The sequence below is a fragment of the Anabrus simplex genome, chromosome 1, assembly GCF_040414725.1.
Source record: "Anabrus simplex isolate iqAnaSimp1 chromosome 1, ASM4041472v1, whole genome shotgun sequence".
Classification (NCBI taxonomy): Eukaryota; Metazoa; Arthropoda; class Insecta; order Orthoptera; family Tettigoniidae; genus Anabrus; species Anabrus simplex.
In genome coordinates, this window is record NC_090265.1 from 1169868541 (window position 1) to 1169895501 (window position 26961).

Below are 26961 nucleotides of genomic sequence, written 5' to 3' on the forward strand. Positions count from 1 at the left end.
TGGAAATTGTATGCATTCACTGTCGTCAATACGGACCAAAAAATGAGGTTAATGACTTGTAATATAGTAGCCAACCAGGCAAAATACCAAATAAACAAATTTCTTAATCTTAAAACAAAAATTTGTAAATTGAGCAAGGACATAGCTTTTTAAAAAAATTGTCTGAAATTGAAATTGATCCCAAAATTTTTAAGATCGACACAAAGGAAGAATTTGAACAGTACAACCGCATACAAGGTACAAAACAGAGTAAATGACATTTGGTTGAGGAATGAAATTAAAATAAGATACCAGAAGAAAGTCCATTTGAATTTTCAACTATATAAAACGCATTAAATAGTGTCCCAAGAATTGGTCCCATTAGAATGGAAGCTTTCCAGCAGTATGCAAACGACAAACTGACGCAACTAATGGACAAAAAACAGACAACACTTGACAAAAAACTTATGCAGCTAAAAACAACCCAAACTCAATGTCCCATGCTAAAAACAGGTAAACAGAAGACAAATCTAGTGCATACCATCACACCTGTAGTAACAAATTTGACGAATACACAGTTTTCGAATGAAGAGATAGAACTCTTACACAAAGGTCCCAAACATAATTGGCCTAACAAAAATAGAGAAGTCGATATTATAAATACCATAGCCGAAATAGAGAGTAACATTTCCAAATTATCTTGTGATGTACAAAACGATTTAAGAACTGATATAAAGAAAAAGCTCCCAAGGTTAGCAGAAAACCTGAACACCAATTTTGACCCTGAACAATATAAATTAATACAGAACATGAAGACAAAAATAGATAGTAACAACATTATTGTAACCAAGGCTGATAAAGGAGGCTCAATAGTTCTATTAGATAGACATGCATATATCCAAAAAACAGAAGATTTTCTTAATGATAACAACTATACAATAGTAAACAAAGACCCGATAATTAGAATACAACGGAACTTAAAATCGTTACTAAAAAATCAACATTTCTTTTTAATGACCAGGAACAACAAAATCTCATAAACATGAATCCCAGCCTCCCTAAAGCTAGAGCCCTCCCCAAAATACATAAGAAAGATATCCTAATACGTCCCATCATCAACTGTCGTAACAGCCCAACCTACAAAATTTCTAAATATATCCATAGTTTCCTCAAAAGACACTATACGTTTAATAACAAACATCCATTAAAGAATTCAATTGATTTTTGCGAAATCCTTAACGATTTCAACTTACAATCTCATCATAAAATGTGCTCTTTCGACGTGGTTAACATGTTTTCAAATATTCAGATTAAAGACACCACTAATATTATATACAACAATATCAGTCAATACAGTAACCTCAGTAAAATGGAAATCGAAGAATTTATGACTATATTAAAATTTACATTAGATAATAATTATTTCACGTTTAATGGTAGAATTTACAAACAGAATGGCTTGGCGATGGGAGACCCTATTTCGGGTATCCTGGCTGATATCGATATGGATACGATAGAGCACACACAAATTATAACCAACATAAAAGGAATTAGTTTATGGTTAAGGTTTGTAGATGACACATTTGTCATAATTGACAAGAATGTCACCAATAGTAATGAAATATTAAATGAATTACACAAGATCAACCCCAACGTAAATTTTACAAAAGAAGATGAAGAAGGAGGCTCTTTAAATTTTTTGGATATAAAAGTTACACGATCTAATAACTCCTTTGAATATCAAATTTACAGAAAGCCTACACACTCGTCAATTACAATAAATAATTCTTCACTACATCCTGCAACACAAAAACAGGCATCTTTTTACAGCCTAACATATCGAGCCTTAAGAATCCCCTTATCTCCCAAAACTGAATTAAATTACATAAGAAATCTTGCAGTAACCAATGGATACAAAATTGAAATGATAAACCGTCTGATATATAAAATAAAAAACAAGCTATCCACTAACCTCAAACCAGATAAGCCTAACAGAAATAAGCATGCCGTTTTCACATATAATAGCCCAACAATCCACCAAATTACTAATAACTTCAACAAGTATAATATAAACGTAGCTTACAGAACAACCAATACTACACAAAACATATTTTTTAATTATAATAAAATAAATAATAATAGTAACAGCAAATATTTAAGTTCAGGAGTATACAGGTTGACATGTTCGCAATGTGGTTATTCATACGTTGGCCAGACTGGGTGAAGCTTTATTACAAGATATATGGAACATTTTAATGCAGACAAACATAACAAATATTCCGCTATGAGTACACACATGAAGGAATTGGGCCACCATTTTAACTGAATAGAAAAAGATCTGACAATAATAAGGAATACTAACAAAGGAAAATTACTAAATGAATTGGAAGATATTTATATTTATCTGGACAAAACGTTTAATAAAGATCATAACCTTAATGACGACACGGAGATTAAGAGTTCTTTATACACATTAATACCTAGTTTAATGAAAACAGTTATCCCAAATCAAAAGAAAATTCTGCATATATTAAAAGTTGCCAATTCAACAACTCCATCTAGCCCCTCGAATACTAAACCTACAATTCCCCCTCCGAACAATCCCCCTCCTGTACCGATACCAATATGTATTACTCCGCCCATTTCTTCCCTCCCTCAACCTGTTCCCCTCCCTCCGCCACACCCATACAACACATGCAGCAGGAACGCCAGTCAGGCTAACGCTAATAACAGAACAAGATAGGCACTTTACGGCATTCGAGTAAGTTTACATTTTTACGTAACCCATAACACTATACAACCACATCCATTATATACATACACATTAAATGCGTTTTTATATTTCTTTGCAGTTTATCAACATTCTAACCACAGAGATTTACACAACAAATGGAAGACTACTATCAAAGTGATAGATATTTCAACCAGTACATCGGATAACATTTTCAACGTATATTCTATTTTAATGTACTCTTACCTGAATGGATTTTAACCAATTTAACTCAAGAAGAAACACCAAATGATCATTCCTGACCTAATTTTCTACCATATGACATATGTTTTTTATATATTCTATTCTGCAAATTCTACTTGCTGGTGAACATGATTATAATATTGACTTTCACCTAAAGTTAAAAGAAAAGGATCCATTTCAATTCCAGACGAATGCCGATTGACAAACTTCTCACGAATATTAACAAATAATTTTTTTTAGACAATATTGTAAATTGTACTACAATCATTTTAACTTGTTTTTGTAATATTGACATCAAACTTTTTTTATCATGATATCGAAAATAACTTTTAATATCACAACATCTCATTCCAATTTTATATGACTAATAGTTGTAAACAGTCTTAATTGTAATCATTTGTTTTCAGGTTATCCATTGTGCTGATGATGCCCATTAGAAAGGGCGAAACATGTTCACGATCTGTCTATTTTTTATAATTATCTAACAACAAAATATGGTATTGTAAGTATTGACTAGGTTGACATTAACGTTAAAAATTAAATAATTGAAAAAGAGGTTCAACCTATTCAATACATAAAAGAAAGGAATGTAGTGATTAAATTCTTATTTAATAGTGATTAGAAATGGGACCGGTTTCGACCCTAGTCCAGGTCATCGTCAGCCGTTCAAAACATAAAAAACAAGAAAAACAATGCATATGAAAAAGAATAAGTGAACTCTGGATAAGATGAAATATAAATTGATGATGGGGGTAGAAATTGTGAGTCACTTGAAATAAAACAGTACGTAATATTATGAAAGGTAGTACGGCACACGCAATGATAAGTAAAGTCTCTCAATGTTTATGAATAGTGGAGAACGGTCAAATGGGTCAGCTTTCACACTCTGTCAGGCACAAAGTCACAACACTATCGAACAACATATGAAGATCCATAAATATTTTGAAGTCGCAGACGAATAGATTTACAGAAACAAACCGCCAGCTCTCGGTGATCAGTGCGGCACATCCAAGGTCATGCGCTGTGGTCTCGAACGCCAAAGTAGAATGGAGAATATCCTGAAGGTCCAGTATTTGCCTCGGTTGCGGGAAGTTAAGTACGTATATATAGAAATATACAACGCAATTCAGTATAATTGAATGAGTAATTGTGCTCCTGCTGAGTTCTTGGAAAACAGTTGACTTGAAAAAACAATTGTAAAGAGAAAAAAAATGTAGTAAAAAGCGCAATAGCGGAAAACAAATGAAAACATATATGCACAGTGCGCTATTTTTTAAATTGAAAAATTTAGGTCATGATTGAAGTAGTCGAAGTTGGCGCAAGACAAGAGTTAAAATTTGAATGAGGAGAACTGAAATGAAGGTAGTGGTTTTTTTTTTTTTATAGAAAAGGTAGAATAAATTAATACCAGTAGAGGAAGAGTGATAGTGAAATAAGAGAAGAATAAAGGAAATTGAAGATAAATGGTGTTGAAGAAGGATAAGATAGGGAAATGAAAGAGGGGTTGTTTAGGGTGGGTTAGGAGGGTGGGTTATTGGAGGTAGAAAATGTGGGTGGGAACTTTGTAAGGCATGGAAAATAGAATTGGGGTTTTGGAATTTGGAATTTTTGAGAAGAAGAATTAGGAAGTCGAAAAGGATGTTGGGTTTTTCAGAAATGTCGTTTAAATTGAAATTAGGGTTGAAGTACTGGTCAAGGTGGATAAAGCAATTTTCAGTTATGTTTAAGAGGCCCCCTCTTAAAACCCCAATTCTATTTTCCCTGCCTTACAAAGTTCCCACCCACATTTCCTACCTCCAATAACCCATCCTCCTAACCCACCCTAAACTACCCCTCTTTCATTTCCCTATCTTATCCTTCTTCAACACCATTTATCTTCAATTTCCTTTATTCTTCTCTTATTTCACTATCACTCTTCCTCTACCGGTATTAATTTATTCTACCTTTTCTATTTAAAAAAAAAAAAAACAACCACTACCTTCATTTCGGTTCTCCTCATTCAAATTTTAACTCTTGCCTTGCGCCAACTTCGACTACTTCAATCATGACCTAAATTTTTTCAATTTAAAAAATAGCGCACTGTGCATATATGTTTTCATTTGTTTTCCGATACTGCGCGTTTTACTACATTTTTTTTTCTCTTTACAATTGTTTTTTCAAGTCAACTGTTTTCCAAGAACTCAGCAGGACCACAATTACTCATTCAATTATACTGAATTGCGTTGTATATTTCTATATATACGTACTTAACTTCCCGCAACCGAGGCAAATACTGGACCTTCAGGATATTCTCCATTCTACATTGGCGTTCGAGACCACAGCGCATGACCTTGGATGTGCCGCACTGATCACCGAGAGCTGGCGGTTTGTTTCTGTAAATCTATTCGTCTGCGACTTCAAAATATTTATGGATCTTCATATGTTGTTCGATAGTGTTGTGACTTTGTGCCTGACAGAGTGTGAAAGCTGACCCATTTGACCGTTCTCCACTATTCATAAACATTGAGAGACTTTACTTATCATTGCGTGTGCCGTACTACCTTTCATAATATTACGTACTGTTTTATTTCAAGTGACTAACAATTTCTACCCCCATCATCAATTTATATTTCATCTTATCCAGAGTTCACTTATTCTTTTTCATATGCATTGTTTTTCTTGTTTTTTATGTTTTGAACGGCTGACGATGACCTGGACTAGGGTCGAAACCGGTCCCATTTCTAATCACTATTAAATAAGAATTTAATCACTACATTCCTTTCTTTTATGTATTGAATAGGTTGAACCTCTTTTTCAATTATTTAATTTTTAACGTTAATACTTTCAATACGGAACAATGAAATTTTTATCTTTAGGTTGACATTAAACGAATATTCTGGAAATTGTATACATTCAGCCTTGTTAAGAATCAGTGAAATATGATTCAAGAACGGGGTGATATAAGCACTGTTCTAGGTCGTGGCTTACGAGACTAGAGTTGGATGACCAGACACGCTGATTCAACCCAAGCTTGACATGTATACACCTTTTCTATGTTTCTTTTGTTAAATATTTCTTCTATTACAAGCTAGAAGGAGAAATCTGTAGAGCTATAAAAGAAATAAAGGTGTACTTGTAAGTTGTATGGGCTTGCTAACTCAATATTTAGTTTATACAGAATTCAATATATTGTTTTTAGTAAGTAATGTATCCTTTTATACATAACATTTTTATAATTAAACCTAGAAAGAGTAACTGGTGACTTATGTAACCACTATCCCCTTTTGTACCAGCTGGGTGCTTAAATGGATAGTGGTCACTTAAGTAACCACATATAATTTGATGATTTTTCAGCCAGAAATACTTTTATGGACTAAAAATTAGTACCGACACTCAGTATTCGTTATTGTGGAAACTATAAAGTTAAGAAAGGAAGAAATGAAAAAATAGTTCTGCACCTTAAAGAGTTAAGAGCAACCCAATACGGGTACAGATGCTCCCGACACGATCTGGACCCTAATTAAAGAACTAAAAGTCAAACACAAAGAACAGACTACATTTTCAAATTACAAGATATTATATAAGGATGTTTATTACCTTCATGTATATATGCAGAGGTGCCAACTATTACGGATTGTTCGTAATTATTACGGATTTCACCTCACGATTACGGCATTACGGTCAAAGGTGATATTATTATTGAAAAGTGACATCATAAAAAATCTACAAATAAAGGAAAGAAGGAAAAATGTCCAAAACTTCCAAGTATTACTACTGAACCCTCCTTGTTTCACTGCTTGTGAGTTGGTAATAGTCACTGGATATTAGGCAGCTTTACTACAAGCTACCTGTGAGCATTGCAAAACAATTGCTCTTCTCCACTGTAAAACATTACATATTTTTTGTATTTGTTACCTGGCAGTAACTCTCCCAAGGGAAGTGTTTTCAGTGTTGATGGAAAATATCAGGCAATTCACGGCTACATTAAGCACAGCTACATAGAAATTACTTATGGTTCACAAGACAAAAATGCCATCACAGGGGGGAAGCATGCTTCAAGAAAATGTACACTGAAAAGTAGCTGATGGGTGCAAAACAAGCTAGCCTACATAGAATGTTTTATCACAGAACTGGTAATGTGCACATTTTATTGCGTAACAAGATATACTTTAAATTAGATTAGATTGCTGTCAGGAAGGGCAAAGGAAGTGTCACTATCAAGAAGGGAGGAGTAAGCTTTCGATTTGACTCAAAAATTTTCGTGGGGGGGAGGGGGGGAAGGAGCGAGAGATAAATTCCTGATAACCAAGTTCAGAGATTGGCACCTCTGCATATGTACGGATAAGGTTATGAAAAATATCATTGATATGCAGTCCATGCAATTCTACCAATGTACATGTGTATATCTAACAATGTTGGTTCGCATTTTTTACAGAAGTTGGAAGGTAGAACATAAGTGGAAACAAGCTGTTAATGTAAAAAATAAGACTATAAAAAGAGCTGATATCTGAGAATAATGGGAAAAATACAATAACAAACACTCAAAGAAAATGGTTACAAATCAGTTCTAAAAATTACTACTCACAAAAACAACTAATCTGGAACTCTGCGGGTGACTGGTTCATTTAAAGATTTTCCTCAATGTCAAATGCATATTCAACTACTCAAAAATCTGGCATCTTCTGCCAGGATATTAACATCATAATTTATCATATTCCTCATTATTTAGTAACTTCTGATACAATTTAGTCAAAGAAGAATTTAATAATATGTAGAAAAGCTGAAATTTAACTGTTTCACTATTTCTCATCTTTAAATGACAAAAATAAATTAACATAATTATTTTAAATGCAAGAGTATGCACAAATACTTAAGTAATTATAATTTCATTTTATTTGAATATATTTAAAGAAAAAAAAAAAAAAAAAAGGAAGAAAGAAATGATTAGAACTGTAGTTTATTTAACCCCAGGCTATGTATGTTATTTTTGTCTAGAATAGTGAGGAGGTTTTAATATTTAGACACTTCAAACATCAATAATTGCATTCAAGACTTGAGCTGTATTCATTCAACATTATCAAGAGGCAAAAAAAACATATATTAATCTATATATTTAAAAAAATTATGAAAACTAAAGTCTGGTCGATTTCCTTCATTTTTTTAAAACTGAAAGGTATTCATGCACAGATTTGTCATCAAGTACTATAAATCACTTAACTTCTGCCTTCCTCAAATTACAAGAGACAATTCTGAAGCTGACTATAAGCAAAAATGATCACAAAATAATTTATTCTATTGTACCACCTATTCAATACAAGTCACGTGCTATGTGGGTGAAATTTACATAATACAATGTACACTTCTTTGGAACATGTTTGACCTTAAGGTTACCCACAGGCTGATGATGCCCTTAACAAGGGGCGAAACATGTTCCTAAGAAGTGTACATAGTATTATGTACCGTAAATTTCACCGACGTAGCACGTGGCTTGTATTGTATAGGTGGTACAATAGAATAAATTATTTTGTGATAATCTGCTTATTCCTCAAATTATTTGATTTTTTCAATTTTTGTCGCAGGTTCAATCCTGGCTCAGTCCGGTGGTATTTGAAGGTGCTCAAATACGACAGCCCCGAGCTGGTAGATTTACTGGCACGTAAAAGAACTCCTGCGGGACTAAATTCTGGCACCTCGGCATCTCCGAAGACCGTAAAAGTAGTTAGTGGGACTAAAGCAAATATTATTACTATCAATTTTTGTCTCTTTGAAGCAATCATATCTTTGGTTCTAATCGAGGTATGCAGTTTGTTTTGACCTAAGAACACTCGGTGGATCAAGCTCTTTCTTTTGAGCTCTTAACTATTCAAATAGGTTGAATCTGAGGAAAGTTATGAGTGCACATTCAATCTGACATCTCATTTCTTCAACATTTTTTCTCATTGAAGCAATCATATCTTTTGTTTTATTTTATTTATTTAGTCTGATCCAGGACACCCTAGATTTGCCATAGGACACAGAATAATACACAACAACAATTTTGAGGGAAGATAAAGAAGAATAATGTTTTAAAAAAGTGATAGGTTACAATTAACCATGTTAAATGGCATGAACTTCATATAAATGGTGTCGAAGAATCGAAATGGAGTTCATATTTTTGTCGCCATGTGACGAAAGATTTGGAAATTGTTCCCCTCACGCCAAAGAAAAGTCCAGGTACGCAGTTCGTTTTGGTCTAAATACACTCAGTGGATCAAGCGCTTTCTTTTGAGGTAATAACTACTTAAATAGGCAGATTCTGAGAAAAGTTGTGAGTACATCTGTCTCCATGATGAAGATCTTTGAAGGACTTTTTAACAGTTCGACGCGTGGTGTTTTTCCAAGGAACGCTTAATTCAATTTCTTTGTGTGATGTATTTTTAAGTGTTTTGTTGACATAATATTACATTCTATTAACACAGCAGATCATGTGCTATATTTCATTAACTCGAAACTTTGCAAATACATCCGTGAGGATAGTAACGAACAATACCATACTTTGTACATTGAGGGTGGAGCCAGCGGGAAACTGCTAGTATGATTAATTCATATTATATTTGCATAGTTTTTCCAAAACAATATTCTGTTTAGAACAAAATATACTTACATGTAGCTGATCGGTCCATCTTCAAAAGAGATTCGTTGGAGAAGACCGCCCGAACTTCAAAACACTGCAGCAAGAGAACAAATTTAATGTTTGTTTTTTAAATACCATAATACCAAAGTCCTAAATTCCACTACATGAAATACTGCCTTCTGTAAAACTTCTCAAAGTAGGAGAGATCAAGTTAAACTGTATCTCAACCTCGTCTTTTTAAATATTACAAAAATAAATTTACAAAATATTTTTAATGCATAATTATGCTTTCCCTTTATTGGAATATATATTTAAAGAAATAGGAAAGATAAAAATATTGCTTAGGATTACAGTTCAATTAAACCAGTAATAGAATCAAGTGCACACTACATGACAATTTTGGCAAATCTTAGCAATATATTTAATAAAATATTTTCTTTGCTAAAATATGGCTCAGTATCTGTCTATAATTTACAATTCAAAGTAGGAGACACCTTTCAAATGAATACTACAGTTTTGAGAAAACAATTATGAACTACAGCATACAGTACACTATCTGATCAAAAGTATATGTGTGTACACACAAACTAGCCTGGATGTAGCTGCCATTGCTGCCACAAAAGGCTCTAGAGGGCTCAATAGTGTTCTGTGCTATGGGATACCCGCAGAATGGGTGGAACAAGGGGGACTTACTGACTCTGAACGTGGAATGATTATTGGTTGCTACATCAGTATGCAATCAGTAATAACCATTTCCACCATTCTCAAGTCAAATGTTGGGGACGTGATTGTGAAGGGGAAATGGGAAGACACAACCACAACAAAATTACAACCAGGAGCAATGAAGGAGGTGGTATTAGAAAAATGTACAACACAGTAATGAAATGGCGTATGGCTTTTAGTGCCGGGAGTGTTCGAGGACAATTTGGTTCGCCAGATGCAGGTCTTTTGATTTGACGCCCATGGGAAACCTGCGCGTCATGATGAGGATGAAATGATGATGAAGACGACACATACACCCAGCCCCCGTGCCAACGAAATTTACCAATTATGGTTAAAATTCCCAACCCTGGCGGGAATTGAACCCGGGACCCCTGTGATCAAAGACCAGCACGCTAACCATTTAGCCATGGAGCCGGACCGTACAACATAGTGTGATACTATCACTGATGAATCCTGCAGTCCCATTAACCATGCTGTTAGCACCATGACTGTGCAGCGGGAAACTTGAGGACTGGGGTTCAAATGTCAGTCATCTGTCCATAAACTGCATATTTTGTCGGTTTTTATTTATATCGTGTCAGAAGCAAAGTTACATATAAAGACATACAAAAAGACTCTACAGAAATTTTTTTTTAAAAATTGTGCACCAAAGGTTCATACTGTGGTGCACCAGAAATCAGCAACATCAAATGCATTCCTTGTCGCCTCAAGCAGCTCTTTCTCAGTAAATGTGGCAGGACAAAGATGACAATCTAGCAGATGGGCCATAGTCTGCACTTCACCAAAGTCACACAAAACAGAATCCACAGAACATCCCCACTTGTACAGATTGGTTTTGCACCTATTAACACCTGAGCACAGCCTATTTAGAGATCTCCAAGTCATCCAGTACTCCATATATCCAGCTGGTAATTCTTCACAAAGTGTTTTCCATCGTCCAAGATGCCACAAAGGGAGTCTTGCATGCTGTTGTGTTCCTTCATGTTTCTGTGTGGTCTTCAAGAAACTTTTGCATGATCTTAACTGTGATGGTGCTAATTGGAGTTTATACAGTGAATAAGCTTGGGATTTTAATGATGTGGTCTTCTCCTTACGGGCTGCTCCCTCACGTTGGATATCAGGAGGTGCGATGCCAGCAAGATCGTACAATTTTTCTCGTGGTGTAGGTCTTAGACAGCCTGTGATGCGACACATTTCATTGATTGTCACGTCTACTCCTTTGGTATGGCAAGATCTGCACCATACTGGGCAAGCGTACTCTGCTGCCGAGTAACATAATGCTAATGCTGAGGTTCTCACTGTGTCTGGCTGTGCTACCCAGGTTGTTCCAGTCCGCTTCCGTACCACAATATTCCTAGCAGCCACTTTGTTTTTGGTGATCATACAATGTTTTCTATAAGAAAGTGTGCGATCTAAAGTAACCCTAAGATATTTTGGGGTCTCACAATGTATCTGCTTGATCCATACCCATGCAATGTTCAGGTATCCAGTGGCCTGTTTACTCTTCAAATGAAAAACACAAGTTTGAGTTTTTGCTGGATTTGGCTTCAATTGATTATTCCTGCAGTATATGGTAAGATCTTTCAAAGCACTAGTTAAAGCCATCTCAATCTCTTCAAAACTGTCAGCATGAGCAGTGAGACCAAGGTCATCAGCATAGATGAAACTCGCGAGTTCCTTTGGGTAATGGTTGATCATTTGTGTAGATGATAAAAAGGACTGGCACAAGTACACTACCTTGAGGCAATCCATTTTTCTGCATTCTCCACCTGTTTCTCTTTCACGAGAGAAGCCTTCACTTTGAGATTGTACATCCGAGTCTCTCCTGGGCAACGGACTAGGACATTTCCTAAACGGCTGATTCTCTCACACCAGAAGTTTTCATTTTGTCGGTGAACACTACGTGCTGCTGTCAATAGTACAAAGAGCACAGTGACTTGTCTGTGGACGATAGGAGAAACAGATGGTTTGGGATGATGAATCACACAATACCATGTGCCAGTCAGATGGGAATGTTTGGGTGCGGCAAATTCCAGGTGAACGATACATGCCAGTGCCCTTGGTGGGGGTGTTTTCCATGGAAGGAACTCGATCCCCTCTTAATACTACAGAGTAACAATAATGTTCTGGTGGTCAGCTTACAGCCTCAGTCATATCAAACGCCTCTAGGATGAACTAAAACGGCGACTTCACACCAGACCCCAACAATCCACATCACTAACTACACATGCTACATCGCTGGAGGAAGAATTGTCTGCCATTTCCACATAGACATTCTGACACCTAGCAGACAGTCTACCTTGCAGTTGAGATGTAATAAAGACAACAGGTGAGTCACCCTACATCAATGTCCACTGATAGGCAGTTCATCTGATGAGCACTCAGAGGTCAGTTTTGAATAGTAGTCTGGATACTATTGATCAGAGAGCGTATATTTTCACACAAGCTCTGGTACTCGAACTATGCAGTTCTGCTATCACATCACTTGAGGAAACAGTTTTTTATGAAGAAAATGTTGCTATCTTCTATTCATCCTTCTATTTGGATGGCAAATTCTTGATGCTCTTTCCTGTGCTTGGTCTATTACTACTTTTTTTTTTTTAGTGGACCAGAAATGATTGTCAATTTCTTTTACTTTTGTGGTTTTCTGTCATCAAACTTCAGGTACTGTTAAATTTGTTCTCGAGATTAGTTAGTGTTTGATCTGCTGATTCTGTGCCCTCCATCATATCTTTTGAAGAAATGCATGAATTCATTCCTGTAGAATCCCAACAGCCACTGAATCTTCAGACCAGAAGTTTTATATATTTGTAGTTTATTTAGCGTATGGCATAAAATGTACATATTCAGGGTGAACCGAAATTCGCACACTCATGCATCACAGTGTGATTCCTCACATGCCAGCAATAAAAAAAATTCTCTCACAAAAGTTTGTCCTGTGAGTATATCCGGCAGAAAAAGGACATTGAAGAATGGCAATCTGGCAACACTGTAACCACATGTAGGGTAACTACTTCTGTCAGCAAATATTAGTCATGCTGTACAGTTGGTGCAATGGATAGAGTTTTGGGTTAGCATGCAGGAGGTCGAGGGGTCGATCCTGGGTTGAGACGTATGTTTTTAATTTTGTAAATGTAGTCCAGGTGGTATGGTATCTGGCATCTTAATAGTCAACAGCAAATAAATTCATGCCCACGACATGGAAAGGGTGTCTTTCAAAGCTGACCAATGAAAACGATTGTTCGTTCATTTCTAGGATCGTAGTATGTAAGTGCAAATAGTTTCTAGAGGACCCGCTGCAACTGGACTACATTTAAGTGGCCTAGTAAGTGGTCCTGAGAGTCAGGATACCAGTTGCTATGGAATGGGAGTGGGCATCTCAGACATATTCAGAGTCATAGCCCTCCTTGTGCTCAGGTGTCTAGGACTATACAATCATTGGAACTATGTGTATGTAGGTTAGCATCCTGCTTCACAGAATTCTTACTGAGCATGCTTACAACATTTTAAGCATGCCACAGACCTATGGGAGTAATGAAGTACCATTTCCATCTGACAGGCGAGGGACTCCTTGGCAAACAAAATGGAATTCGATGGGAAGTTATTAATACAGGGTCTGGCAGAAAATATCTACCACTTTCAACAGTTGGTAGCATGTACGGCTCTACAGTGGGAATAAAACTGATCAGGGTAGCATGTAGCAGGAAGGATGATGCCATTTTAGTTACCATGGAGCATTGGACCGCGACACATCACGCTTTTGTAATTGAAGCGTATTTCAAAAGTGGTGACAGAGTGGTAGCTACGTAGCGGAAGTTTCGACAGCAATTCAACACTGGGAGACATGGAAGAGTACCAGAACGGCACACAATTTGTAGGAGGGTTGAAGTTTCAAGCTACCACAAGTGCTATGAATAAGAAGCCACCGAGAAAGCCAAGGACAGTGCAGACGCCAGAAAACATTGAGAGAGCTGGGAATGCAATTGACAGGAGTCCTAGGTGTTCAGTAAACAAACATGCTGCAGTTTTACACATGTGAAACAGAAGTAGGCGCTGCATTCTCCACATTGATTTAGCTTATCATTGTTACATACAGAGTTTTGCAGCAAGAACTATCTCACGTTTCGGGGACATACTGTGGTCGGCCAGATCCCCGGATTTGAGTGCTTGCGATTTCTTTCTGTGGGGGTACCTCAAGAGCCAAGTGTTTACATCATGTATCCCCAACTTAGAGACACTGAGGTGATGCATTCGTGAAGAGGTCCATGCAATTCCAGCTGAAATGCTGGTGAAAGTAATGGACAACTTCGTTCACCAACTCCATGCATGCATCGCAAGGAACGGTGGTTACCTAAAAGATGTAATTTAAAAAAAATGAAAATAAAACATGACTTGTGTTATTGTGTCATAAAATGGCATTATGTTACCTATCAATTACCACTCTAGTCCTTTACATTTTCTATTTAGTGTTACTATAGGACCTATACTAAAATGGTAGATTGTTTCTGCTGGACCCTGTATCACAGGGGCTTATGGGAGAAAGGAAGTAGGACTTGCTGAGTCAGCAAACAGAATGCGCCTGGATGTGTTAGGAATTAATGAAATTTGATAAGTGGAGATAATGAGGAAGAGACAGGAGATTATAAAGTATCCTTAACAAGTGATAAAAAGGATAGGGCAGAATGTGGGATAGGACTGTTCATCAGGAATACTGTTGCACGCAAGATAGTTTCTAGCAGGCATGTAAATGAGAGCAAATGGCATCGGTAGATATCGCTGTTGGAGGAATTAGGATTGAGAATTGTCTCAGTGTATTCACCATGTGAGGATGCAGATGAGGATGTAGTTGACAAGTTTTATGAAGCACCGAGTGACATCGTAGTCAGGGTCAACAGTAAGGAAAAGATAGTGCTAATGGGCGATTTCAATGCGAGAGTTGAAAACAGAACTCAAGGATACAAAAGGGTGATTGGTAAATGTGGGGAAGATACAGAAGCTAGTAGGAATGGGAAGCATTTGCTGGAACTCTGTGCTAGTATGGGTTTAGCAGTTTTTAATACATTCTTCAAGCATAAGGCTATTCACCACTACACATGGGAGGGCAGGAGCACCAGCTCCATAATAGACTATCTTAACCAACTTTGAATTCAGGAAATCTGTCAGTAATGTGCAGGTTTTCCTGGGATTTTTTGATGATACAGACCACTATCTGATCTGTAGTGAACTAAGTACCTCTAGGCCTAAGATGGAGGAAGTAAAATCTGTCTGCAGACAAATAAGAGTAGAAAATCCCCAGGACGAGGAAATTAGAAGTACATGGATATAAGTGAAAAAATCCAAACAATGAACAGTAAGCAGGTTCAGGATATAGGAAAAAATGATTGGCATACAGGGATGCTGTAATAGAAACTGCAAGGGAATGCCTAGGAACAACTGTGTGTAAAGATGGGAAAAAGCGAGCATCTTGGCGGGATGATTAAGTGAGAGAAGCTTGCAAACGTAAACTCTTGTTGTTTGTTTGTTGTTGTTGGGTAATTATGTTAACTTTACTCTATTATTACACTACTGTTAGTGACCACTGCCACCAGGATATTTCCCATTTGCGATGTATTTGTTAATAATAATAATAATAATAATAATAATAATAATAATAATAATAATAATAATAATAATGAGAAGGCGAATCAAAAATGGTTACAAACAAGCACTGATGCACACAATGATAGAGGAAAGAAACTGAGTGAAACAAGTAGTGGCTGAATCCAAGAAGTCATGGGAAGATTTTAGTAATAACTTGCACATTATTCCGTGTTTGTTACATTTTCTAGTAACCATTTTTATGTTATCTTAGTTTAAGATTTTAAATTTCATGGTCAATTCGCCTTGTAACTGTAGGCCGTTTTTCGTCGAGACTGTGGCACATTATACGTGATAAAATCGAAGAATGGAAAAATCTTCCTATTTTTGATTTCTAAAAGTTGGCAGGTATGCATTTTATTCCAGCCCTCCCATTATAATTCACTACTTCAAGTCTAATTTCATCTATTCCTGCTGCTTTATGACAATGGAGTTTATTTACCATCCTTTCCACTTCATCAAGTGTAATTTCTCCAACATCATTGTCCTCATCCTCATGACCTCAGTTGTTTGCGACATTACAAGGAAGATTTCCTTTTAGACCTACGTTGAGAAGATTTCAAAATATTGCTTCCACCTCTCCAGTGATTCCCTTGGATCTCTGATTTCACCTTATTTATCCAAAATGCTATTAATTTCCCTTTTCCTTCCCTTTCTAAGTTTCTTTATTACTGTCCAGAAACGTTTCACTGCTGATTGACCTACCACCATAGTCTGGATGTGCCGATTCGATCTAACAGGGATGTCTTTATTCCGGCTTCTTTCCTCACTTTCTCATTTCTTAACTTGTCCACCTTGGTCTTCTGGATGGGTGGATCTAAGAAATTTCATCCCTGATGCTTGCAGTATTGATAAATCTCTTTTTGTGAGGGTGCATGCTTCAATACCATAGGTCAATAATGGTATGAAATAGCTGTTATACATCATCAGTTTGGCCACTTTTGGAATCATGTCATCCCATAAAAGTGTTCTTACTTGCTGGTAGAATTCTGATCCCTTTTGCACTCTGTAATTTCCTTTCTGAACAAATTATGACTGGAGATTACACTTCCAAGGTAAGGAAAACTATCCACACACACTAGCTAGTGGTCTCCTAGTTTTACACCTGCTGGACACCCTTCTCTTTTGATTGCCATCACCACTGTCTAGGTCTCGCTGATGTTGAGGTTATATTCCTGGAACTGGGATTTCCATACGTTGAGTTTGGTCTGTACTTCCTCTTCTGTTTCACCCCAAATCATGATATCATCAGCAAAGGCCACTGCATTCAGTTCACCTAATTTTTCCTTGACGATCTTCATTATATTATCCATAACAGTGATGAACAGTATTGGGGACAGTGCACTTCCTTGTTGAACTCCACTCTTGGTCACAAACCACGATGATGGACCTTTCCCAATTTGTACAGAGCTAGTACAGTCTTTGTACAACATCTGAATTTTCCTTACCAGTCCTTCAGGCACATTTCTTTTCCTCAGGCACTCCCAGATGTTATCTCTTATAACACTATCATAGGCCTTTTCTATATTCAGAAATACAATGACCAGGTTCTTACCTTTCTCCCAGTACTTTTCCATCAGCATGCGGGTGCTAAAAATAATTGTTAGATCAATTGTTGATCTGTTACTTCTGAATCCATATTGCTCCTCCTCTAACTGAAGTCAATGATGGTTCTCAATCTCCTTTCTATGATCTTCTCTAGAATTTTTAGCCTATGAGACAGCAGTGTTATTCCTTTATAGTTGGTGGGTTTCCGCCTGCTGCCTTTCTTGAACAGGGGAATTATAACGCCCTTGCTCCAATCTGCGGTATTTTGTTATCTGTCCATATGGCATTTAGTACTCCATGCAGCCATTATATACCCTGGATGCCTGCTACCTTTATCATGTCTGCATTCACTTCGTCTGCGCCTGAAGATTTTCCTTTAGGCATAGATTTTCAGGCTGCCTCAGTTTCTGTCCAGGTGACAGGAGGTTCCTCATTGTAGGCTAGGATTTCTGGTTCTGTATTTTGTTCTTGAACTGGTCTATTCAGTTGGTGGTCGAAATGGTTCTTCTGGACTTCTCTCACGTCACTTTCTGTCCAAACCAGATTACCATTTTCATCTTCAAGTGCCTTTATAGTATTAATTGGTTTCTTTTTACCTCTGATAACACTATACAGCAGTTTCTTATTGCCTCTGCTGTCTTTCTCCAGTTTCTGAGTGAATATATTCCCTTGGTCTTTTCTTCTGTAACTGTTTTTGATCTTTGTCTCATCTGTGGTAAAATCCATTTTAATTTTCTCCCAATTCCTTTCTTTCCACAAGAGATTTCTTTCCCTGAGTGCTGCTCTCCCTCTTTCATTCCACCATGGTGTTTCCTTCTCCCTTGTTTTCATACCTGTCTTTCCACAAACTTCAGTTGCTTCCTTAACCCATTAACGCCGTGCGTGATCATATGATCACGCATCGCAATGCCTTATATAATATTGTATATTTTCAAATCCTTCGGGTTTAATCTACTAATTATTGTTTTATTCTCTTTGACATACATCTAGCAACTCAGCCTGATCGATATATTATGTTATAGTTCTCAATTGGCAGCTTTATTGCATTGTGAGTTGGAGTGTGCCTCTGTGAGGATCAACAATGGATGCGAGCTTCAAGTAAGTAATTGTTTTCTAGTCCTGTTCACACATATTAGCCCATGAAAACTGCACCAATATATTTTATATAAATCATATTGAATGCTGGATAATTTCCAAGAGGAAAAATGTTCTTACTACTATATTATATGCCAAGAATTTTTAGCGTGATCATACGAACATGCTAGACTCTAGCGGTGGCTTTCGATTTCATAAAATATCACACGTGTAATGAGCTAGGATTTTAAGAGAATATTATCAGGGGTCTCTGTTTTAACATTTTAAAAGTTATTTCTCCTACTCCCACTGCTATTATATGTTATTTTACGGCACATCTGTGCCCTAACCTTCGCTTCTACATCTCAATAACGGTGCTCAAAAACATACCTACGGTAGTTGCAAATGTATCAGACATTTCTATTAGTCCATAATATAGGTAAAAGTACGTTTAGACTGTAAATAGCCTGCTTTCTTTACACATGTCCTGATTTTTTGCAGGGACATAACTCTAAAGGAAGTCCTCGATATTTTGGAGGCTGATGACAGTGAAGAGGAAACGGTGAAGGTAATATTCATCGAACTGCCTGAAGTGAACGTACCATCTGATGAAGATTCAGGTAACGAAGATGGTGGTGGTTTAGTTGACAATCTCACTGGCCGTCAACTATCCAGCAAGGCAGAAATTGTGTATACAAATAATGTATGTTTGGGAGGATGTGTAACAGATGATACTGAACAAGCAGACACCTCTGCCAAGAAGAAGAAAACAAACATTTACTCGTGGAATAAGTGTAACGTACTAAATCAAGAGAGTGTTTTTCCAGAATCCGACTACACGTTGTTTCGTGATAAATCCCCTGTGCAGTGTTTTGAAACTTTCTTTGATGGTGAAGTTATTGAACTGCTGTTGCAAGAATCAAGAAAGTACGCACTTTTTAAAAATTCCCCTGATCTTAATTTCTCGCCAGAGGAAATGAAAGTATTTATTGCTATTCTGTTGCTGTCTGGTTACAACCCTGTTCCCAGTAAACGTTCGTACTGGGAAGCAAGTGAGGACTTGCGCAATGAACTAGTTGTCAATGCTATGGGCAGAGACAGGTTCTTAGATATGTGTAAATTTATTCATTGTGCAGATAGCACCTAGCCAGTTCCCAATTGACAAGATGTGGAAATTATGCCCCCTTATGGATCTTCTGAAAAAGCGATTCGTTTCCATGTTCAGGCCTGAGCACAATCTCGATTTCGACGAGTGCATGGTAAAATACTTTGGCAGGCATGGCTGCAAGCAATTCATAAGGAGGAAACCGATACGTTTCGGTTACATAGTCTGGTGTTTGAATACATCCTCTGGATACCTTATCAATTTTGATATTTATCAAGGAAAGAATCCAAAAAGAAATTCTGAATACGAAAAGGCCTACGGTAAATGTGCAGCTCCCATGATGCTGATGTTAGATGAACTGCCAGAGGACATCAAAGTACTGCCGTTCCGCCTTTACTTTGATAACCTGTTCCCAAACATGACATTTCTTCAAGAGCTGAAGTGCCGTGGCTACGGAGGGACTGGGACTATCAGAGAGAATCGTGTTCCCAAAGAATGTCCTCTTCCCACAGTAACGAAAATGAAGAAGAAGCCCTGTGGAACATTTGAAGTCGCCATGCGTGTGGAAGATGGGATTGGAATTGTAAGATGGGTTGACAATTCCGTCGTAACCATTGCATCCACGTGCTACGGCACAGATCCTCCATCTTCCGTTTCACGTTACTCTCAAACAGAGAAGAAGAGAGTATGTGTGAGACGTTCCGCTGTTTTTGGGGCATACAATAAGCACATGGGAGGAACAGACAAAATGGATGAGAACGTCTCCTACTACCGCATAGGCATATGGGGGAAGAAGAGGTGGTGGTCCCTATTTACGTGGATGCTCGATGTTACAGCACATAATGCCTGGCAGCTTATGAGAAGATCAGGTGCTGACATCCCTCAGCTTGACTTTCGCTGCCACATCGTACAGACATAGCTCAAAGCGTACAGGAATCCACCATCTGGGGCAGGACGCCTCATTGGAACGGTTCATCAAGGTCGCACCCCCAATGATATTCGCTTAGATGGCAGAAATCATCTAGTATCATCTGGTAATCGTCGCAGATGTGCTGGAATTAACTGTTTCAGCACTGTACGTACCCAGTGCTTAAAATGCAACGTTGGACTCTGCATTCCTTGCTTTGTTCCTTACCATACAGTTGAATAACGCTAAGAAAAGACAACCAAATCGGTAAACGGTGATAGAGTGATGAACAAATGCTTTTTCTTATGGCTCTCACGTTTTTCATTTCATGGTTTGTTGTACCCATATATATTACACAAGTGTTTTTGTACATTATATGTTGAATTTGTAGAATGTGCTTGTCGCCTATTAAAATAATAATACATTTACAAAGATATTAATGATGAAATGCTCCCACTCCCGCCTAGCGTGATCATATGGATACGGTCCCTCATGGGGAAACTACTGGGCGGAAATGCGTAAAACTTCATATACATACTCAGAAGCAACATGTATAACAGGCAAATAAAAATTCTAAAAAAAAAAAAATTCTGGTGTTAATGGGTTAATTAATGTGTCCCTTAGTCTGGTCCATTCTGCCTCTCCATTTTCCTTTCATCTCTTGGTAAGAGGGTTTTTATCCAGTTCTGATATTCAGTTTTCTTATCTGTTTTCAGGAGTTCCCATACTTTGATTTTTTGCATTTTCCTGTTCTGTACTTTTGGCACATTCAATTTCTCAGGTCCGCTACTAATAGACGGTGGTCACTGTCAAGACTCTTGCTGGGTATTACTCTGCCATCTGTTACCATTCTACTCCTTTCTTCATCTGAGATGACATAATCAAATACAGTCTTTTGTAGTCTATCCCAACTGTATCATGTTATCTTATGGCTCTGTCTCTTCTTGATTCAACTATTTTTCACCACCAACCCGTTCCTCATACAGAAGTCAAGGATATGTTCACCTTCTATTTTCTTCCACCATATCCATGATGTCCCATTACGTTCTCATATCCTGTTCTATCTGCCCCAATCTGTGTATTCAGATCTCCTTTAATGTTTACTCTCTCTTTACTAATAACTTTTTCCAAATCATCAAGAAACTGGTTCTTATCCTCTTGACAACATCCAGTTTGAGGTGCATACACCTGTACCAAAGTTAGTTTTTCTTTCCCTAAATGCACAGTCACCTTTATTATTCTCTCACTAACATACTGAATGTCAGTGACTCCTTCTAGATCTTTCCTCATGATGAAACCAACACCATTCATCATCTCTTTGTCATTTCCATGCCAATACAGAGTATACTGTTTTCTTAATTTCTTCATTCCTTTTCCTCTCCATTTGGTTTCACTCAGCCCCAGTACCATTAATTTCCTTCTTTCCATGAGGTCCACTAGTTCTTCACATTTTCCTGTGAGACTGAGTAAGCTGATGGTCCCAATCTGTGTTAGTCTCCTCTGGGATTTTTGCAAGACCCTGTCTATCATCAGGCCATAAACCATCATCCCTGACATGAGTCTGCTCATGCTGGTGTCTTAATTTAGTTGATAAATATGTTCCGAGGCTCTTATGTGTTTTGAAAGCAACTACAAAGAAGCTCTTTTACTGGCTTGCTAGGCCTAACGTAATTGAGGATTTTTCTTTCAGGGTTTACTCCCTCAGCCCTCGAGGATCCCTCCCCATCCCACAAGGCAGTGGGTTCCATCTGTACTACCCCCAGAGGAATGGGCTGCCACCTCCGCCAGCTCCACCGCACCAAATCATATTCACCGCCTTCACTGTTGTTAAGGTCTTTCTTTTTCGATATTTGCTTTAAGTCGCACCGACACAGATAGGTCTTATGGCGATGATGGGACAGGAAAGGCCTAGGAGTGGGAAGGAAGCAGCTGTGGCCTTAATTAAGGTACAGCCCCAGCATTTGCCTGGTGTGAAAATGGGAAACCACGGAAAACCATATTCAGGCCTGCCGACAGTGGGATTCAAACCCACTATCTCCCGGATGCAAGCTCACAGCTGCACGACCCTAAACGCACGGCCAACTCGCCCGGTTGTTGAGGTCTTGTGACAGTATTTAAGTGAATAAAACCTCCCTGGTAAACCTTTTTGGTCTGGTATTATTACCACTGGAATTCGTATCAACAGGCTTCTTGCCAATGAACACTGTTATATCCTATTTAGAGTGCAATATCTTGCCATCTTCATATGGTATTTGACTATCTTATTCTACTCGGTCTATGTGGTGCAGCGCTCCAGTGTCTAGCCTTTGAAACTCTCGATGCTGCCTCAGGCAATCTGCATGATCAAGCTGGGAGCAACAGAGTAAAGCCAAGCTTGTCGGTGTGGTGACGCTCTCAGTCCTAGCCGAGCTGCCATGAAAAGCAGGTGTGTGGAGGAGCTTTGCAGCACGATGGGGTGGGTCGGTGATATAGATCCAGGCTGAAGCTGATCTTCGTTGGGCATTGTGGCCTATTGAGTTTGTGGAGTTGTCCTTCCTATTATTTTATTCATCGGCACTGGTTTATCTGCAAATTTCTTCAGTTTTCGTCAAGTGGAAAGTAGCGTCCTTCAGCCTCGTGTGTGGTACACCTGGTAATCCTACAAAACTGTAAGTTTATCTGTTCTTTCCTTGCAAAATCGATCAAGCACATGTTTATGGAAGAAGGAAAAATGGACTGATTGTTCTGCAGAACTCTAAATTGAACCTCTAATACATTGCATCTTGACCATAATAATAATAATAATATTAATAATTTTGGTGTTCACATGAGTGTTCGTTCGGCTAATAAGTTCAATCGTTTGACCAAGTAAACTTCATCTAGGTTTCAGGAAAATGCACTTTATCTACGAATTTTCAAAATTTTAACTTCATTTTAATTAGTATGATTATAATCTTTGTGCAAACTGATTGTTAAAAATTGAGTTGTGAATCAAGGATGGTTCACGCAAAGACTCATTTTAATCTGCTTTACTCCTTTCTAAGTTTTATTTTTGTTTCGTTGGGCTTTAAGGTTTAATTTTTACCTTATTCTTTTCTGATTATTTTTTGCATATTTTAATTTTGGGCCGGATCTGTTTCATGTTGCCTGGGCGGACATGTTGTTGGTTGTGGTTGCGATAGCAATGAGTTCTTGATTATATTGTTGTGGAAGCTTGTAATGGCTTGGGTCTGGGTGTTGTGATTTTACCTTCTTGCCTGTGAATTTTTAGTGGAATTCTAGTTTTTCAGTTAAATATTATATTTTCCTTTTGGCCCCCTATTTATCTTCTGTGTGGTTTTATTTCTTTTTTGGGCGTCTCTGCTTTTGTCTGATAAATTATTTTACATCCTTGCACTGACCAACTTGGTGGAATGAATAGTCAAGCCACATAAGACTTAAAGAATCTGAATGGAAAGTTACTTACCCAAATCTTATATATTGTAATTATGGTTAATAAGTATAAAGTTTTTAATTTAAAAATTCATGATAGGTGACCAGTCATGTTAATGAGTGTAATTTAGTTTGAATCTTATTAAGTAATTTCTTGGAGGACAACTCATTTATTATTATTTTTTTTTGCTTTCTCTTAAGTTACCGTAATTAATTGGACGACTCATTTATTAACTTATTTTCTAGTTTTGAGTTTCCCTAATTAATTTGACAACTCAGTGATTTATTTATTTCCTCCTTTTGAGTTATATCAACCAATTTATCGTTTATGAATTAAAGCTAACTTGTGTTACAAAAATGATGTTGATTTTCATTTCTTTGAAACAATTCAGCACTGCCACTGTTTCTTTCTCTTAATTTTGACCACGGCCTTGAGCTTACTCCTCCCGCTTCCCAAGGTAAGTGTTTATTTCTCTCCCATTTGGCTGTTTTGGTGGTATGTTGTTGTTGTTTTCCATTGCTTTCTTTTGCGTTAGCATTAACACCCTTTGGGGGCTAATACGCACTCCAAACTTCTTGCCTGGTGGACTCCCATTGGGTGGGTAAGGTTAACGGCTCACCTTCCTAGGGGTTATGGGTTTGCCCTGTGGATGGTGCAGTCTTCACTCGTTACCCTGAGCTGGGACCCTTTACCAGATGTTACACACCGGGTCAGTGTGCTCTGGGACTCACATAGGCAGGAGCACCACTCCCTGAGTAGGGCTGCCTCCAAGAGGGTCCCTACCTGTTACCTGATGTGCTAAGTGTGATTGCTATTTTTAATATGCAGTGTGATGGAGGACTGTGGGAACCAAGTGTTTGTATCTTGGCTTTTCCCCTAACATAGTGACTTTTTAGATTACATATACGAGAGAGATTCACGAAGACGGTGTGATAGTGCATCATGAGGTTGCAATAGTTAAACAAAGCAAGTGTTATAATAGACAGTGTTGATCAGGCTCGTCATACATAGCTTGTGAGCAATAGCAATTGCACGGAACGAGGAAGAAATACTTTAATAAACTTTCATTGAGGAATTAGTGCGCAGATGTGAGCCACAATTTGTAATAAATAACTTCTACATGTGAGGGTAATTTAGCTATACAGAATGAACTATAAGCCTGAACAGAGGAAATACAGATTTCCGAGTCCTAACCCACAAGATGTTAAACTACGAGCAACGGGAGTGCGCAAACAATCATATTAATTGACTCTAAATAATTTCCAGTCAGCAGTATATTATGTATCATAAACTGCAAAGTAAAAAAAAAATGCAAAAAGGAATAGTGCATAGTATCACTCAAAGACAGTACAGCCCAAGTTTCAGGATTAGCACTCCAATGTATACGGAGAAATTCAGGCAGTTAAGAAAATTAATAATACCTGAAGATAGGATAATATCTAGGCACAGCATGATAGAACAAATAATGTAAATATCATGTGCTTCTATTGGAAAAATGAAACGATCATATCTGTTACGGATTTCTGAGAGCGTTATCAAAGGAGAAATTTATGAGCCGGGCATCTTAAGTATTCGGATAGGAAAATAAATGACTTACGGTGTTATTTCTAAAGCCTAAAGATGCAAAGCATATGTAAGAAATTAAAGCAGAAAATGGAAGCAAAAGAGAAGTACTGTAACAATTTTAGCAAATGCTAGAATACACCTTAAAGTGTAAAATAATCGATTTCACTTCCTGGTACTGTTCTGCATAATATTCACAGCCATGCTTAGCAATGGAAAAGCGAGCGAGAAACAAATGACAGTGCAATCGCGTCTGGATGCGTGGTGCTGGAAAATGTAAGCTGTTCTGAACTTTTGCCAAAATCTCAAAAACTGGCAATATGAACTAAATTACAGACAGCGGACTCCCTACAACTTTATTTATAAGATTATGTGTACGATGTAACAGCTTTCATGAAGACTATGGATATGAAGGACTTAAATGTTAGTGAAAATATTGTCAAGAACACTGTTTAAATATAATCAGTTCCTAATTTTCTATAATAGGCAGAGTAAGATAGAACATCTCAGAATGTAGAAAGCATATGCCTAAACTTCTATGGATTATCATTTATTGGTATATTTTAACTATTTAATCAAGACACAGACATTATAGTGATCATTAGGCTATGTGAAAAATTTACAAAATATGAAGCTGGAAGAATCTATAATAGCTAATTACAAAGCCTATTTCATTGACAGGGTTTGTGAAGTTTAAAAAGTGTTTGTAAAGTAACATGCCAAGGACAATAATTACCTCTTCCCTCCATCCTTTCAGAGCAATGAACACATTATTGGAACGACATTCTCTCAGAACATCATCTAATTTGGCACTGCGTTCTCTGTAGTCTCTGAAGGCAGGGTTTAGTTCGACAGCATCTGGCTGAATGTGGAAAACATCAGGGTACCTCATGAGATGAAGTATCACATCTGGTCTCACCAAGCCCACCTGATGACCCTCCACGATGAATGGTCGACAGTCTCCTTTAGATAGGCCTAGGAGGGGGTCAAAACTTCTCCTTTGAACCCTCAATGCTAATGGAAACCTGGTTCTCTCAATTTCTAACAATACATAAAACATTAAAATGAAAAAAAAATCTCAAGGAAAAAGAGGAAGAAAAGCTCAAAATATGTTCAAATACAACCTTAACTTAATTACAGCTGACCTAATAAAAATGTAAATGACAACCTAGTCAATAAAAAATAAGGACCATTATATTCGTAGAGCTATAATGCATCGGAAAAATAACTCAACTACTCAAATGTCCACTGTTTCATACTGAAAAGGGGTTATTTACCGTATGATATTCAGACTAGTTATTGATTAAAATAATTAAAATGTCACGGGAAAGAAAAAAACAATCGGTGACTGTGAATTCTTCCTCCATTCACAAAAAAGTAGACAATGCAAACAAAATCGGTACAATGCAGAACAATGCGGATATTCTACTCGCAAAAAAAAAGCAAA

At 37.4% G+C, this 26961-nt stretch overlaps 1 protein-coding gene across 4 annotated transcripts in view; it reads right to left on the bottom strand.

Annotated features, from left to right (window-relative positions):
- The window catches only part of LOC136858151 (uncharacterized), a 271168-nt gene that overhangs the window by 243878 nt on the left and 329 nt on the right, over positions 1-26961 (bottom strand). For 3 of the 4 annotated variants that reach the window (XM_067137481.2, XM_067137478.2, XM_067137482.2), the window contains exons 2-3: positions 26251-26555; positions 9576-9639 (exon numbers count right to left, since the gene is read on the bottom strand). In XM_067137481.2, coding sequence (XP_066993582.2) covers positions 9576-9639; positions 26251-26555 — 369 coding nt within the window. The remainder of the gene's footprint in view (positions 1-9575; positions 9640-26250; positions 26556-26961) is intronic. The other variant, XM_067137479.2, reaches the window with a different exon arrangement.